This window comes from Exophiala aquamarina (assembly GCF_000709125.1).
Source record: "Exophiala aquamarina CBS 119918 chromosome Unknown aczIA-supercont1.16, whole genome shotgun sequence".
Classification (NCBI taxonomy): domain Eukaryota; kingdom Fungi; phylum Ascomycota; class Eurotiomycetes; order Chaetothyriales; family Herpotrichiellaceae; genus Exophiala; species Exophiala aquamarina.
This window is the reverse complement of record NW_013550572.1, coordinates 57,900-74,675: the sequence shown is the minus strand read 5'-3', so window position 1 is coordinate 74,675 and position 16,776 is coordinate 57,900. Positions and strand designations below refer to the sequence as shown.

The following is a 16,776-nucleotide window of genomic DNA, read 5'->3' as shown; positions in this document are numbered from 1 at the left end:
GCAGATCCAAGTGCACATGTCCTGTTAGCTCTCCTCCTTCATTGGAGTAGGTAGTCTGTGAGATAGTGAGAAGGCATATCCAACAAGAAACTCTGCGCCGCCAGACCAGATCTAATTCCTCATTCAAATCATGAGTCAATACATAATCTCATAACCTCGTTCCCCTTCAAGTTGGTCATTCATTGTCATTCACTGATTCACTCACTCACTCACTCACCCATCCACAGTGATCCCTTTTGTGCCCAGCGGCGGCTCTTTATCAGCAAACTCAGGCTTCAGATTCCCATCCTCGTTGTACTGATAATCGAACCCCGGGCGTTTCTCCTCCGGAGTGGCACCAGCCGCCTCCAGGAGCTCTCTGATGGCGGGGTACTCCTTGGCGAGCTGCCAGGCCGTCTGGCAGTAGTGCGGCTCCTGATCGGTGGCGTCGAGATCGAGGCCCTCGAACTGCAGTAGCCATTTCACGAACTCGAGATGCCCCTTCGACGACGCCCACTGTAGGGCCGTACAGCCACGCCAGGGCGCCGGTTCGTTGATGTCGGCGCCAGCCTCTTTCAGTTGCTGTGCGATTTCCAGGTGCCCGCCTGCTGCTGCTGCTTGCATTGCGGTAACGCCCATCCAGGGTGCTGGGTCTTCTCGTGGGGAGGCTCCATGCTGGAGCAACTCGTTGACGACGGCGAGATTTCCACTTCCCGCTGCTGCTTGCAAGGCTGTTCTGCCGCGGTGGAAGGCTGGCGGTCCACGGACATTAGCCCCTACTTCGATCAGGTATCGGACGATCTCGAGGTTTCCTTGCTCCGCCGCTGATTGTAGTGTTGTAAGGGCGTGCGTAGGACCGCTGCCGGGGTTTTCATTGATTATTGCGCCGGCTTCTACCAGGGTCTTGACGAGAGAGACATTCCCGGTCTCAACCGCTACAGTGAGTATGGAACGGTCCTGCGTTATGTCAAGTCCAAAGTACAGCCTCTCCAGGAAAGATTTAGTGTTGTCAATTCTGGCCAACCTGCGCGCAGCTCTCTTACACTTTAGGTGGTCCCTCTCCCATTTTTGCTGCATAGGAGCCTTTTCATCTGTATCCGAAAGGTAGAGGTCCAATAGGAGATCCATAGTCTCCGTGTGTCCGCCTCTCACGGCGCTTTCAAGTGCAAGGACAATCGCCTCGGGCGAAGGAGGCACACTGGAGAGGTTGGCATCTTTGATAGGTGCAAGCAATGTTTTCATGACATCAGAATGCCCTCGGCTCGCAGCTAGGTCCAGCATCCCAGGCCTTTTTGGAGTGCTCTCAAAAACAATCGGAGATCCAGCTTGAATCAGCTGCTGTACAACACTTGCGTGACCGCCATAACATGCCCAGTGGAGGGGGGCCCAGCCTTGATCGTCATTGAGTCTGACATCAAACGCCTTGTTTAGAAGTCGGGCAATGACAGTAGTATGGCCATTGAGGGCTGCTATATGGCACGTGGATAGCCCTTTTGGATACCCAAATGTACGAGGCTGGGAGGCGCAGTATACGGCGAACCATGTCTTGAACAGCCCGGAAGCCACGTTGGATATACTCATTGCTTGATTGACCAGTCTTGAGGTTGTTTGGGCTTCGCAGCATTCATAATGCTCGGCCCAGTATAACGCAGCGTAATTCAAGAATGGGAAGGAAGCTGTGTACTTCTCCACAAGAGATTGTTGTGTCTGTCCATGAATGAAGTCTTCAATAACGAGAGGCTGGTTGTCAAAATCTGACAGCGTGAGGTAGGAATTGCAGATTGTAGACATCTCAAGATTGGCATCGGTCATGGTGAAGCTGTACCACGGTCGGTCGCTCACTGCTAGGCTCGCAAGGAAGTCCATAACGGTTGAATGGACGAAATGTACCTTGTCGTCTGCGATAGTCACAATCTGCTTGCAGAGATGGCGTATTGTTCTCTCAATGTGAGGCTCATAATTGTTCTTGAGCTCCGCTTCTGATCGACACTCTGGATTGACTGCAAAGGCAACTTTTATCTCCGGTAGAGATAGCGGTCTCCGTGCAGCTGCAACGACCTTGAGCATCTTAAGAGCCATGGGTCTGTCTTCATCTCTGACTTGCTCTAATATGTGGTGATAGGTCTGTTGCAAAGTGCTTGGCAGGCTGTTTAGGATGCGTTCGATGCTCGTCGGCGACATGCTGGCACTGTCTCGAAGTAATTCAAGCACTAAGGACACCCACAGAAATGTCTTGTCTGCCTTCTGCGTTGCTTTCCGACGCAGCTCGTTCGCTTTATCGACGTCTAATCCGAAGATTTCGGCAATATCATTGACTTTAGCTCTGATAAACACCTCAAGAGCCCCCTCGATGTTCTTACGGTACTTCACAGCTGCCAAATCCAACTTGTGGATTGAGAATGTTCCCTCCGCTTTCCCTCGTTTTTCCGATGTTTCTAAGAGCCCATCATACCGGTCATCTATACGACATGTGATGAGAACTTTAAGTCTCGTGGACTTGAGTTCGGTAATTAGTCGTCCCAGAAAAACAACTGCGTCAACAGTTTCGCACTCATCTAGCGCATCAACGAGCAAGAAGACCTGTCCGCTTCTAGGATCTTTAACTGACTGTAGGAATGTGTCTAGGAGTAATCTTGAGTTCTGTGCGAAATCGTTGGCAGTTTTCTGACGCTCTATGGCATGTTCAACCAGGTATGGACGCTGAGCGTATAGTTGGTATAAGATTCCGCGAAGCATACCTACACCATCATTTTGATCTTCAGACAGTCGACTGCAAAAAAAATAGCAAATCGCAGATTGGGGGCATAGGTTCTGGAGGTAGCCAGAGGCAATATGTGCCGATATGACTGTTTTCCCGGACCCAGGTGGACCTTGTATCCACAAGAGTTGGGCTTTCTCGTCCCTTACCCACCGTTTAAATTTCTTTCCGTCTAGCAACCAGTCTAGTGTATTCTTGACTGGGACAGGTACACGCTCCTTGGCCGATATTGCATCAAATGTGTTGAGCATTTTCATACATAAGACTTGAGGCGACAATGCTAGGCATTGTTAAGAAGAACGTTAAAACCAACGTTTCTAAGTAGGTGAGGGTCACCGGCGGTGATGGACTTACACAGGTTCTGCATGGCATTGACCTCATCTAGTTCAGGTTTCGAGCTCAAAGGATCAATCGAAATCCTCTTGATAGCGTGTGAGAGCTGTCGATACTGTGGATCGTCCGAGGTTGAAAACTTGCACATGTTGCGATGATCGCCCCCGCTGATACTGAATTGCTGTTCGTTTCTACCAATACCCAGCTGTGCCGAGTGCTTGGGGACGATCTGTGATCTTTAGCATTGAAGGATGAAATGTAGAATTTCAAACACTCTCACCAGAACGCTGCCTCTCCAAAAATGGGGCATCTTAGTTTTCTGTCCCTCGAAGACAGACACAATCTGCAAGTTCTGTTCTGTTGCCAAGTGACCGAACTGAAAAGACAAGTCGGTCAAGCTGTCGTTGTCGGCCTCGAGGGCTTTGAGATACTGTCTCTGGATAGGCAATACCAGCTTCATCATGTTTGCGACAATTGAACCATAGCGAGCGCTGCCAGAGCCTCTATGTGGAACCGCCATGAATATTATCCCCAATGTTGACTCGAAAAGATCGCGATGCGATAGCCGGGCATTGAGTAACGCCTAGAAACATTAGGATAGCATATTTTAGCGCTCAGCGGCCAGTGATATCTCGAACTCCATTCATTCATCCCGTGTCTGCTATAGCACTGACGTGAAAGAGGTAAGCGCACCTTTTTGATCACTAAACCTCCCATACTGTGGCCAACGAAGACGAGCGGCCGCCCAGGCTCCTATCGTGCATCAGCCAAAGTTCTACTACCATTCGTCATGCAGTGAGAATACTTTTTCATCTCGGATCGAGCGGATGGCCGCGAGAAGGTTATTTGCAACGTCTCCTAGTTTCAACACACTTCTCCCGAAAACCTCAGCATCGTATCCGAAGGAGGAGATCCGAGCTGCTGGAATATCTTTCGGCAAGAAATCTCGGAGCCACAGGTGTCCAGTTTTGGGATCGGTCCAGGTACTAAACGATCTTCCCATCAAACCATGTACGGCGACGATACTGCATCTGTAAGTTTCGTCTCGACGAGTTACATGCAAATAAACTCACTCAAGCGTTGTTTCCACTGGCTTGTCTTTGGGAGGATATAAAATATGGATTCCGGGCTGCGTCTCCTGCTGTGGCCCTGCCACAGCATTGTCTGGAGTAGCCATTCCACAAAAGCGGCAACAGCCTCCAGAGAGATGATCTAATCCCAAAGCAGCACTCTATGATGAGCGGGAGGTGAGTTATCAAAATCCGATTCGAGCTTGCAGCAAGCATGTCGCTTTCTGGATGAAGGTAGGAAGTAGGGATGAGATCGGAGTCGTGTTCGGGATAACCTCCATCTCTGCTAATTGCAGCGGCTACACCCAATGCTCGACGTTTGCAACTGGGTCCTCTTCCCCGCAAGCGGAAAGCCTAATCGCCCAGTTGTAGGGTCTTAGCGACCCCTGAAGCCGGAAGTTGGCGAGCATCCTGGTTCCGCTAGGTAGCACATAAGCAAGCTCTTAAGTGGGCATCATCTGGCTCCTGAGCGGCTAGTTGCCCCTGTCATTCAGTCCGAACTTCTGTTTCGGCTCAGCCGCAGATGGCTGACGCTGATGCCTGGTTAGAATTTTGGCAGAGCGCCAGGCTAATACAAGGAGGAAGACAGACAGCGATCCATCCGAAGCACCTCGTACTATTCGCGTTTGGTCTCCCTAGAGTCCAGAGGGTACGCCTTCCATTCCAAGCGAAGTCATCGCTGCGAGTTCCTCGGCTGCTTACCTGTCCCAAAGCGTTGGAAACAACCGCCGCTCTGGGGACACGACAATACAAGAGAGCAGATAAAGCATCATTACGTCCCATCCTCAGTCACCAGGCACTCTTTTGATCAGCAGCAGGATCTGCGACTGGACATTGTATATTATTCTCAGACCTTATCCGGAATGACAGTGTGCACCTCATTCATTCTTGAAATTACATTGGCGGCATGGCTTATTTCCCCGAGCGCCTGAGACTGGCGCAAATAGCAGCAGAGACGAAAGAGACAAATCGAGTTGTTGTTGTCGAGACACCAGGTGCTTCATTCAGGTCAACTCGATATGAAAACAGCTCGCCACTACCTGTTCGTAAAGGCGACATGCCGATAATCGAAGTACGCGAAATGGATACGTTCACGGCAGGATTACTCTTGCTTGGTCCCAAGCGCGAAAATCAGGGCCATGTTGCATGCTTGAATATGGCTTGCGCCGACTCTGCGGCCGGGGCTTGGCTTAGTGGTTCTCTGGGACAAGAGGAAGTGGTAAGATTTGACAGCCAGATTCTGTGGAGCGACAAGAAGGCCCTCGACTCAGAATGTTACGGTTGACTCTTACTTATTTATGCCAGCTATGTTCTCGCAGCACATTATATTCGACATTGAATCCAGATCATTACCCAATAACGGGCGCTGCATGTCTGTGGAGCCCAGACGTGGTCGTTTACAGGCAAGAACTTGACCCGGCAAGTGAGCAGATGGCTGAGTACCCTAGACTGGAGGATCGATTCGTCCTAGGTGTTATCAGTGTCCCAGCCATCTTCAAGCCTGATGGCTCGAGTGACATGTTATCATTTGGTGATTCTCTCCTTCCGGAAGACGGTTGTACATTTACAGTTGTCTGATGAGCAGCAGTCAACCCGAGTGATCAAATTCTGCTAGAAACAAAGATCCGCCAGATGCTGCGCGTTCTCGGGAGACAGAACCGGACACACCTTGTTCTGGGCGCTCTCGGTTGCGGCGCGTTCCGCAATCCGCCAAAAGTGATTGCACGGACTTTCAAAGATATCCTCGCCGAAGAGGAGTGGAGGGGCTATTTCGATCGGATTATCTTTGCGATTATAGATCGTCCCGGTGGGCCGACTCTTGCGGCATTCCATGAAATCCTGAGCAATTAGAGCAAGAATTAATGGGCCGTGGACGCGACGCAAGGCTGAAATGGGGTCACATGGCAAGGCTGCCACAGTATTGCCCCTACATTGGTGGGGTATCGTATCGATGCGTCTCACACATACAAACTTTCAAGCCAGGACCTGGGAGAGCACGGTATACATGAAATGATACCAAATAGCCATAAGCCACTGTATAGATTTGTTTTCGCTATATCCGAAACCATCCTTCATGCTCCGGGAGAGTGCTTAGTACTAGGATAGTCAATGCATGCCCACTATTCAAGACAAGTCAAGCTATTTCCCCCGCTTGGCAGCACCTGACAGGAAGTACCAGGCGGTGAATAAAATACTACAGACACAAACAGAGACAGCGGACTAGCATTCTACGCCCTAGAATTCACAAAAGCCTCGGTCCCTGGATCTCTCGACTCGTGAGCCACGATCTCGTAGATAACAAAGCACTGTACATAACCACCGGCGGGAGCCCAAGACTCTGGTCCAAAATACCAAAATATAAATCTTCGAGAATTCGAATCACTCGCTCGCATGATCAGCTCAAGGAGAACACTTTGCCTCGCACCACTACTACCCATCACCCAGGTAGCTACGGAGCAACTTATCGGGCAGTAGCCTTGCGTACGCGTCCTTAATGAGGTGAGCCCTAAAGACGACAAGACACACAAGACCCAGGCTAGGTACGAGTAGGTGTCTCGGGGAGAACGATACTCCGGATCCGCCCCACCCCCTCCCTGTCTTCCCTCACCGCCCAGGAACAAGCTTCAGAGTGGCCGCCTAGTGCCTACATATATGCGATGTACTTCATGCCGTGCTGGGCGCCCACTCGAAAATCGCCCAAGGCGTGTCGAAGGGAGGGGGAATTGCGGAGCAAGTCGGGTGGGTGGGTATCTGTCGAGAATTCCCAGCTCAGGTGATGGTGATGGATGCGCCTACGAGTACACTGCTGTCTTTCATGGTGTCCGGGAGAAATAGACGTGATCTTGAGGTGATTTGGGTGTGTGCGTTGGGGAGTCATTGGAAAACAGCGATGCGCATAGGAGTCACCTCATCAACATGGATAGACAATAGTTTGTGAACTTTCCAGGTTCTTTGTATTGCGTTGGTTCAATTCATTTATTCACATCCCAACCCCTTCCCTGCCCTCCTGCCCCATTTCTAGCAGGCTTGGGCAGTGCCAGCAAGCTTCTGCTTCTGAATCAAGCCCCATGGGACAAATGCAGATACAATATATAGCAAGACGCTCATGCCTCCTCGTGTCAATGCCATGACATCGTGTGTCCAGACTCGGGACTTACTTCGTACCGTAGTAAGAACGAACTCCAATATTGGAATCTTCCCTGCCAGATACTGCGGTACCAATACTCCTGGTTCAATATTCATGTAGCTCTATGCTCCGTGCACCCAGAGTGCATCGTCTCTTTCTTCTTCCTCTTCTTCTCCATTCGTATTAGGTGATTCATTCATATTCGAATCTGGTGTGGTATCAAGATCTCCATTCCCGAACTCGCCCTATGAGTTCTCATTATTCTTCTAAGGCCTTGCAAGAGAAAGTGCCGGAGTCCAATTGAACAAAGCGAGTCCAGAGGCTTTTCTTTAGTACCAAGAATGCACTGACTATATTTCGAGCCAAGAGATGTATTCTTCCCAACCAATTCTGGTCGGAGTCCTCATCCAGGATATTTGTCGGAGGATTTTGCCAATTCCTCTCCGACTTCTTGAGAGTGGCGAATGGTCTTTTGTAACCACTCGTACGTGAGCATAGTAGTCATTGCAGCCGGAACGGCACGGATGAGATTGGTACCAATGCCCGCATAGAAAGCCCGCCATCCTTCCTCGTGTAAGATGACCCGGGACATGTGCAAGATACCAGTGTACCGTGCTTTAACTTGGAGACCATCACTTGAAGATAGACCCCTTTTCTGTTGGGTCTGTAATCGCGTTCGTAGTACTTCGTGGGGATATGTCGCAGTACTAGCACAGATCTTGCTGAAGAAAGTAGCGGCCGAAATGCCCACCCAATTTGCGCCACTGTCTTGCGGTGGATGCTCACCCATACCATAGCCAGTAAACTTCATTTTGAAGTACTCATACAGTGGGAATTGAACGGCAACGTGTGTCAGTCCAAGAAGTGCTGGAGTCAGACCCGAATAAAACGACTGCAGGCCCTCGGCATGGTACATTTTCCGCGCTGCATCCAAGGTGGAAGTATAATGCCAAGGGGCACGCATCCCATCACTAGCGGACCTGCTGCTTTGCGACATCAAACGGGTTTTGATGACCCATATTGGGTTGGTCAAAACGGTAGAGCACGCGCCAGCGGTCAAGGATGCGTAACATCGAGCAACCCACCAACTGCCACAAGTGTCGTACCAGAATTCTCTCGTGTTTTCATAAACTGTCAAGTAGACCGCCCATGTGGGTAGATAGCCTAACAGCATGGGACCTAGGCCTCTATACATCCCCCGGATGCCCTCCTCCTGCCAGATCACTCGACCAGTTCCGATAACGCCCTTGTAAAGATGGGAAGATTTTGTGTATGGATTTTTGGGTGACCTGGCTGCAAAGCCACCCTGGGCTTGTAGTTTGGTCTTTATCACATCTAAAGGGCAAGTAACGATGCCCGAAGCGAAACCAGCGCCAGCTCCGCAGATGGGAGAGATCCACGCCTTCGGAATCTGTGCCGAGTGTACCTGTATTCGAGCGACGACGGAGTCTCTCGCATGAGTGGGAGACATTGTTGTAGAGGTAGTTGGGATTGATTTGTCGATCGTGGAAGCATATTGGGGAGATAGAATAGCCGGAGTTTGTTCAGGATCTCGCTCGTAGGACATTCTTCACAAGGAATGATGGTTCACGACGATTGTATTATGCCATATGACGAGAGCATGGCGAAGATAATTGGATTTGCTGGTTTGAGGCGGTAGAAAGGGGACTTATCGAGTACCAGTAGCTTGTATGGAACTTGGTTGTAGGCAGGATGTTCTCTCCGCTGCACCGTCGGGCGGTATCGTCGAGAAACTGCGGGGTCTGGCCGCAGCCGACGCAGCTGGCCTGTCAGCGATTGACAAAAGCCATCAAGAAAGCTTCAATGCAAACAGCAAAATTGGGGCTATGAGAATGGGACACAGAGAAAGATAGCCCTTCCTAAGGTGGAATGGAGATAAGCTGTTGGGTCGTGTGAGTGAGGAGTCCAAGTTTTGGAGCGGGTATACTTGGGTTGGGAGTTGATGGGATTATGGATGGGGGTATGATGAAAGTGTGGGAGTGAAGGGGAAGCTGTCTGGCTATTCCAGAGGATATACTCATCCGTAGTACTTCACCTTCTATATGCGCCTCCATAGCATCGGCAAACTTGCCCAGCTTGCTACATATCGCCAAGAACCAGTCAGAAGTGCAGGATTATCATGACATTTCGAAGCTTCAAGGGAGGTGCTACAACTTGAGAGAGGCTAAGAGATTGTTCTTCCTTCTCCCAACAACGACCTAGCCCTTCACCAACCGTCGCGAGTCAACATGTCCGGTCCTTCGTTGGCTCCCTATATCTTGAAGCGCCCATGGCTTCTAAGCTGGATGAAACCTTTCGCCAATTGGTACGCCAATGCTGCCGGTTACAGACGACTAGGTACGGCCTCATAAAAACGTCTTAGCATCCGCTGGCACGCAAGCTGATGCATGCTCTAGGCTTGAGACACGATGACTTGATCCCGGAAGAGAACGACACCGTTCAGCTGGCCCTCAAGAGACTCCCCCCGAAAGAAGCGTACGACCGCGTTTTCCGATTGAGAAGAGCTTTCCAGGTACTCTATTTGAGTCCATACTGGGCACGTTCGTAGACTCACCGTTCTTGCAGTGCTCACTTGCCCATCAATTATTACCTCCAGCGGAACAGACAAAGCCTGAAGAGGTAGGCGAGCATTTTGCTTCGGGATTGGGAAGAGCATATTCTAACTTGGGACAGGATATTGCATATTTGAGCCCCATCATCGAAGCGATCGAGGCCGAGAACAAGGAACGTGCCGATCTGGAATCTATGACTGTCTCACCGCGAAAGTAGAGCTGCCGAACTAACTTCGCTGACGAAACGGTAAGACTTGGGAGAGCCGGAATAGTCGGAGAAATGGATCGTTGCGTTGGTCACAATAGGGTGGGGTTGTACATATATTGAAGAACGCTCCTATGAATACACTTGTTACATTGTGCTCAGGACCTCGATGTCAACATCCTCTACTCGCCACATGTACCACATGAACAGACTTCGATACGGCGCAAACGGGGCGGATTTATCCAGCATATCTTGTTCCGACATGTATTTCCACTTAGTTCCTCCCTTGGCTTTGAGCTTCTTGACGTCTTTGCCATAGAAAGCCGCCATGCCTCGCTGAACTCCGAGGTCACCCGTCGAAAGGATGTCCATTCTTTTTAAACCAAAACATGCAAACATCTCCACGCTCCATTTCCCCAACCCTCTTACCGCAATGAGCTTTTCCATTACCTCGTCGTCTGTGCTTTTCATCAGCATGTCTGCGGTGAGTTCTCCCGTCGTGAGCTTTTGCGCAAGGCCTTGTATATACTCGGCCTTCCGCTGTGACAGCCCGGCCAGCCGTAAGCGTGGTATATCAGTAGCTGCGACCTGTGCTGGAGTCGGAAACTTTGCGTTCTCAGATTCGATGCCTTCATTAAACAAGGCGATGAACTTGTTTTTGATTGACTTTGCAGCCGCCCCGGAAACCTGCTGGCCCATGATACCACTAGACAATGATCGGAAAGGGTCGATATGCTCGGCAAGGCCAACGGGCGAGAAAATGTGACAGTAATGCTTCTCAATAATTGGTTTCATGCGTGAATCGACGCTGATCAGATGAGCACATGCTTTGTCCAGGAGCGTATTTGTGGTGGCTGTAGGTCTTGGGAGTCCAGTTTTGGAAGGCGAAGAGTCGGGCAATGTATTGGTGTACGCTACCGACTGTGTACCACCGGGTGTCACCAGTGTGGCATTCGTAACGTGCGGCTCGACGGGTCTGTCTGGCGGCGGGCTAGTATCGTCAATATCACCGGAGCTATATGCGGCTCGAATGACATTCACCAGACTTGGTGTCGGAGTCAGCGGTGGTGGCTTTTCGTTAACAAAAGCTAATGCTTTTCTACGACTTTTCAACGGCGTCACCGGGATTTCTGGGACTTTGAAATCGGGGTCTGCATTCTCCGTGTTGTTTTGGATATCCACCGACTTCGCCTTGGACTTTGAGGTTGGGTTCGGGTTGGGCTTCTTGGCCTTTACTTCACCAACTAGCGATGATGCAGCCCGTTTCCTCTGAATATCGGCAGCAGCATTCGATACTTCTGGGAGAGGAGATGCAGTAGCCGAAGATATTCTGCTAGATCTGCGGAGAGACATTCTGAAAAGTGATCTGGCAAGCATATAAGATATGCTTGGAATCGTGCTACCCGAGCTCTCCCTGTCGCAGCTCTACCACGCGCCAAAAAAAAGCTGAAATTCACGAAGGGATGCTAGTTAAGCTCATGCGAATGGACTGCCAGCTTAATAGAAGAGTCGGAGCTCTGAAGCCATCGAGTGAGGTCGCAGTCGGATTGATTTCAACTCTGAAGTCATTGCAACAGTCCCTGCATTCAATGTCCCAAAAGGGGTTGGCTGCCTAGTCTGCCAAGGAGTTGCTGACATAAGCCAAATCACGTGCTGACATCAATTACGCTCCTTGCTGTGCGTCTCGTCGGCCACCCAACGCCCTTCCCCCGAATGTGACTTGTTGACATTCTATATGGTTTGAACGACACGCGGATTGAATCTACGGGATGGAACTCGGGTCGTCGCTAGCATGCAGACATTAATCTATCACGTCGTACAATATCGAGTATTCCCATCAACGTGTGAATCTGATACCTCAGGCGGGTACGGGGTACAGTTGATGTTCGGGTGCGCATCTTTCCGTTGGTACTGCCTTGGCTCGAGCCGAAGATACGGATTGTTGAACAATGGAAAGCAAGAGGTTACGCGGCACGAGACAAAGTTTGTGAGAGAAAAAATTGTTGGTGGCCCTGGCATCTGTGCTCACACCGCACCTTTCATATGACTTACACAGGAACTTCAGGTCGGGCGATGTAGAGGGCACACGGAGGACGGTAGTAGAGTGATGGTTGACGAATCTCCGATCAATAATGCTGAAGTCATCCTCACAATCTATGTTTGTATGCGGCGGACCTATGCTGGAAATTTGAAGGCCATCATCTCGAGAGTGGTTGTGCCGTAGACGGATTAGTGTTATCTGGAAGTGGGTGTCCCGCTGGCGCTGGAGGGGATGTGCTGCAAGGTATCTCTACGTATCCCTTGTATCGTACTGTCACCTGAAATGCGCTAATGTGATGGTGGGACACTTGTGGCGGGTGGTAGGGCCCATTGAGTTACGGAGAAATCGCTTCCAAGGTTCGAAGATTCCAAAAAGATTGCCACAGGTCGAGGCCGCGTACTTTGCTTTCCCACTAACAAATGTCGATATCTACATCCCGTCGATGTCCTGCTTATAGTACGGAGTACGGAGTAGATAAAGAGCTGATATTATGCGAAGGAACCAGAGACAAGCTTCTCAGCTGTCCCCGTTACGGAGTACCGACTCTTGGAGGATGTATGCAATATGAAACCCCTCCATCGACAAGATCTGCAACACAATGATGTTCCGGAACTGGGATAAACCAAGAAGTTCAAAGCCGACGGAAGCAGTTTTCCAGAGCCTCCCAAACAGTCAAATCGTCAATTTTGTGACAATCGAGGCCTCGGAGCCACGTGCATCCACCGTGCATTCTCAAGTTCCAGTTTGAATGTTCCAAAGCGAGGTGTCATCATATGTCTCTCGGCTTGGACGATTCATGAGCATCCAATGGTGGAGAGTGACACGTTTGCTCAGTGTAGCCCGAATGGATATTGCTTGGTGGTTCTTACGAGTACTAGGATGAGTTTGATTTGACGTGTTTCTTCAACGGTCGTGGGCCGGAGACTAGTCCCGACAGATCTGCGGTAGTGATAGGCACAGACAGGATGGGCAGACGGAGATCTTTGTATGAGCACCTCAGTATTACTCGTAGTCGTAGTAAAGCTCATTCGAGGTAGCCTGTAGGGGTGAAGAGGTTTGTACTCCGTAGGAGCGTAGAGAGGCGAGATGACGGTCGACGAAAGCTTCATGGTCCATATCAGCTGTGTACTCCATAGTGTTCTAGATGATGTGCAAAAGTGTGCAGGTGGCAACCTACTGGTGTATCCAGGCGTCGATGTCTCAGATCAAGGAGTTTGTGCAGACCTGGGACACTGGGAGTGGTGGGCTTCACTAGGACATGCGTGAGGCTACTGTGGTTCTCGAGCAGGAACAGTGGGCCGGACCAGTGGCTGAGAGAAAGCTTGAGGTTGGGACTGGTGCAGTGATGTGGACAAAATGTGTGGTGAGTCGCTCTGTGAGGGAGGGCGAGGGTGGAGATGACAAGATGACAAGCAGGTTGGAGGCACGAGAGGGTGGCTGCAGACGCATGACCGTGACAATACGGTACAGCCTCCTCCTTTCTTGACCGCGGCATCCCTGAAGGTTGGCGCAGGCGCCCCCTGGCAGAGAATCTTAGGAGCCTCTTAGAGCCATGGTTAGCCCCCAAGAGCAACTTGGTTCGTCCATTTCGCACCCCCGTCGACCCATATTTGGCCCATTGAGCAGTTGCTTGCACCTGCATTGAAGCCCGCCCAGCTGCCAATCGGGCCTGCCAATTTATCCACACCAACAGCTGTAGCCTCAAGCCACCAACTGCACTTCCGCCCTCGCAACCCCCCATGCTTCTCAAGTCACGACTCACGCCTCACACGCTGCAACGCTCCCCAAAAGCTCAATCGAGACGCCATCCATATCCATCTGTCTCCTGCCATCTCCCAGCTCCATCCTCCCCTTCTTAACTCACCCATCGTTGCTGCTGCATTCATCTTCTCTTCACGAGCCAGCCACGCGTTGATTCCCTGTTTCTTCTTCACAAGGAGTTCGTGCCTGCCTATTGCTGCTCCCCCTTTTACCATTCAAAGAAACAACAATCCGCTTCTCCTTCGCTGAAGCTTTTTATCCCACACTGTTCCTTGTTGCGTGTTCACTACAGCCCAACAATTAATTTCTCACATCCCATCACCCAAAAGTTTCTTACGACTCCTGCTTCACGCCGATTTCTCCTCGGCTTCCCCTTCTATCGTCTTTTAATATTACATTTCAGGTGAGTGCCATCGTGCTCCTTCCTCCCTGCGAGTCGATCACATTTTCATGCCAACTTGTTCACCCTGTGGCCACTGTCACTCTCTGCCGATCACCCTTACATTTCCTCGCTTGTTATAAAAGCTGACCTTCTTTCAAGCTCGCCAACTTTTTCATAGACTCGCCATGGCATTCACGAAATTCATTCTTCCTACCCTCGTGTTGACGGGCGCCGTTCTCGGTGAGTTCCTCATGCATCTGCATCCCCTGGTACCCGTGGTCGAGCAGGAGCTGGAGCTACAATCAGAGGAAGAGAAGAGAAGGCACCAAGTGAGGTTTGAACAACATGCTGACTGCTGTATTTAGCACAAACCAACGATGTCTGCGATGGTCCCTCCATCACCATTGCTAGCTCCACAGACGCCGAACAGATCGCAGACTGCGAAGTCTACGACGGAGATGTCATTATCGACTCCACTGCAACTGGAACAATTCAAATCAACGGGGTTCAACAGATCTCAGGTGATTTGACTTGCAACAATGCCACACAGTTGACTGCCATCACCTCTGACCAGCTAAACGTGATCGGAGGCCAATTCAGCCTTACTGGCCTGACCATCCTATCTACTCTAAGCTTCGATTCTCTGACTGGAATCAACCAGATCAACTGGGTTGGACTGCCAGCATTGCAGAGCCTTAACTTCGCCCAGTCAGTGGACCGCGCCAACTCCATTGTCATCTCCAACACTCAATTGAACAACATCGAGGGCATTGACCTAACGGGTGTTGGCAGCATGGATATCAACAACAACCCATACCTCACCTCCGTCAATGTCAACCAATTGAAGAACGTTACAACAGCCATCTCTTTCTCCGCCAATGGACGCGATTTGGAGATCCTGTTCCCCAACTTGATCGATGCGGCCAACTTGACCTTCCGAAATGTGAGCAGAGTGGCTATGCCGTCCCTTGCTACCGTTGCCGGCTCCATTGGCTTCTATTCCAACTCGTTCGAGTCCTTCGCTGCTCCCAACCTGACCCAGACCGGTGGTACCTTGGCCTTTGTTGACAGCCCCAACTTGGCCAACCTCTCTTTCCCCAGCCTCACAACCATTGGCGGTGGATTTCTGATTGCCAACAACACCGACTTGAAAGCTATTGCTGGCTTCCCCAAGCTCAAGACTATTGTCGGCGCTCTTGACTTTGCTGGTACTTTCGACTCGTAAGTTGAACTTCTGCTGGATTCCCGAACCATTTCTAACTGATTTGTAGCGTTGTCATGGGCTCGCTCACCGAAGTCCGTGGAGGATCCAATGTCCAGACCACCTCTACCAACGAAACCATCTGCGAACTGTTCAACAAGGCTCATGCCAATGGTGTCATCCGCGGCGTCAACACCTGCATTACTGGCAAGGCCAATCCAGAGACCAACCCATCATCCACTGGTGGAGGCTCTTCTCCTTCCAGCACCGCCGAGCCCAATGGTGCTGCCGCCATGATGACACCTGTTTTGTCCATGACCGGTCTTGCTGGTTTGATTGCTGCCCTTCTTTTCTAAAGCATTGGTTCCGGCGTTTGTCATGGGCTGTTTCTAGACTATCTTAATATGCGATGGGTAATGTCCTTCAGAAGTTGCTTCCCTCCAGTCTCTCCCGTGTCTAGAGCATACCATCGTTGATGCAATACGAGGAAATGGAACGGCCGGCCCGGCTCCGCGATGGAATCACGCCATTGTGCATCTGTCCTGCGAGTCGTGTATTTTGGGTTGGGAACATCTACTGGCAAATTGAAAACAAGCGATCAGCGCTCTTGAGGGCTTGCGTGTGGATAGGCAGTACAAATGAAACATGTTTTCTCGTTCTCCATTTGAATTTTTCCCAACGTTCCAGAGTAGTGCGTCGCTTTTTCACTGGTAGCACAGCCACTTTGTGTTGATGCATAAATACATGGTACTTTGTCCAGTGCAATGAGCCTCGGTGGACAAATGTCTCAGCAAGATGTCGAGTTTAGCTCCGTGTGTGACATGCAAAGTGCTGTCTGCAGTAATCAGTGAGAATCTTTCCACAAGATATTCACAGCTGCAAGAGATTGAACCGTACAATACTATAGTATAGGATAAGCGCCCTATGCGCGGAAGACAGGACACGTGAGCTGCCTTGGTGTAAGGAGACTGCAATTCGGGAAGGAATGCACTCTTTATTAGAGAGACGGTGCGAGGGAGAGGCAGACGCAAGGCTGATCAGGGTATTTCCGAACACATGCGGAATCACGGCGTCATGGTGTCAACCTAGCAGGCCATCACCACCGAAGACGCCTTCATCGTATTCCCGGGCACGCTGCTGTCATTATCTTCTACCCGCTTTCCCATTCTGCCATCTGATGTTTCCATCATGATGGAGAAACTCAAACAACATACCAAAGGCAATGGTTGCATGATACCCTCTGAACCAGGATTCACGGCCACAACGCCACCAGGGCTCCTGTATAGAGATTACTACATGACTCGAGACCCGACAAGCCATGAAGATGACTCTATGTTGACCACGAG

At 50.5% G+C, this 16,776-nt stretch overlaps 7 protein-coding genes across 7 annotated transcripts; 3 read left to right on the top strand and 4 right to left on the bottom strand.

The window, feature by feature from the left end:
* Window positions 1-213: 213 nt before the first annotated feature.
* A1O9_11078 (uncharacterized protein) lies at window positions 214-3,533 on the bottom strand (the record flags this gene model as incomplete). The annotated part of the gene is made up of 3 exons (XM_013399797.1): window positions 214-3,017; window positions 3,092-3,299; window positions 3,351-3,533. The coding sequence occupies 3 exons, from the start codon at window positions 3,531-3,533 to the stop codon at window positions 214-216; spliced, it is 3,195 nt and encodes a 1,064-aa protein (XP_013255251.1).
* Window positions 3,534-3,848: 315 nt separating this feature from the next.
* A1O9_11077 (uncharacterized protein) lies at window positions 3,849-4,247 on the bottom strand (the record flags this gene model as incomplete). The annotated part of the gene is made up of 2 exons (XM_013399796.1): window positions 3,849-4,101; window positions 4,144-4,247. 2 exons carry the CDS (start codon window positions 4,245-4,247, stop codon window positions 3,849-3,851), a joined length of 357 nt encoding a protein of 118 aa, XP_013255250.1.
* Window positions 4,248-5,047: 800 nt separating this feature from the next.
* Window positions 5,048-5,991, top strand: A1O9_11076 (uncharacterized protein; the record flags this gene model as incomplete). Its single annotated transcript, XM_013399795.1, has 3 exons — window positions 5,048-5,420; window positions 5,486-5,712; window positions 5,773-5,991. The coding sequence occupies 3 exons, from the start codon at window positions 5,048-5,050 to the stop codon at window positions 5,989-5,991; spliced, it is 819 nt and encodes a 272-aa protein (XP_013255249.1).
* A 1,679-nt stretch (window positions 5,992-7,670) lies between these two features.
* A1O9_11075 (uncharacterized protein) lies at window positions 7,671-8,738 on the bottom strand (the record flags this gene model as incomplete). Its single annotated transcript, XM_013399794.1, has 1 exon — window positions 7,671-8,738. One exon carries the CDS (start codon window positions 8,736-8,738, stop codon window positions 7,671-7,673), a length of 1,068 nt encoding a protein of 355 aa, XP_013255248.1.
* Window positions 8,739-9,516: 778 nt separating this feature from the next.
* On the top strand, window positions 9,517-10,057 carry A1O9_11074 (ubiquinol-cytochrome c reductase subunit 7; the record flags this gene model as incomplete). Its single annotated transcript, XM_013399793.1, has 4 exons — window positions 9,517-9,625; window positions 9,685-9,800; window positions 9,854-9,907; window positions 9,962-10,057. The coding sequence occupies 4 exons, from the start codon at window positions 9,517-9,519 to the stop codon at window positions 10,055-10,057; spliced, it is 375 nt and encodes a 124-aa protein (XP_013255247.1).
* A 135-nt stretch (window positions 10,058-10,192) lies between these two features.
* A1O9_11073 (DNA-3-methyladenine glycosylase II) lies at window positions 10,193-11,398 on the bottom strand (the record flags this gene model as incomplete). The annotated part of the gene is made up of 1 exon (XM_013399792.1): window positions 10,193-11,398. The coding sequence occupies one exon, from the start codon at window positions 11,396-11,398 to the stop codon at window positions 10,193-10,195; it is 1,206 nt and encodes a 401-aa protein (XP_013255246.1).
* A 3,195-nt stretch (window positions 11,399-14,593) lies between these two features.
* On the top strand, window positions 14,594-15,786 carry A1O9_11072 (uncharacterized protein; the record flags this gene model as incomplete). The annotated part of the gene is made up of 2 exons (XM_013399791.1): window positions 14,594-15,450; window positions 15,501-15,786. The coding sequence occupies exons 1-2, from the start codon at window positions 15,023-15,025 to the stop codon at window positions 15,784-15,786; spliced, it is 714 nt and encodes a 237-aa protein (XP_013255245.1). The 5' UTR covers window positions 14,594-15,022.
* Window positions 15,787-16,776: the final 990 nt, after the last annotated feature.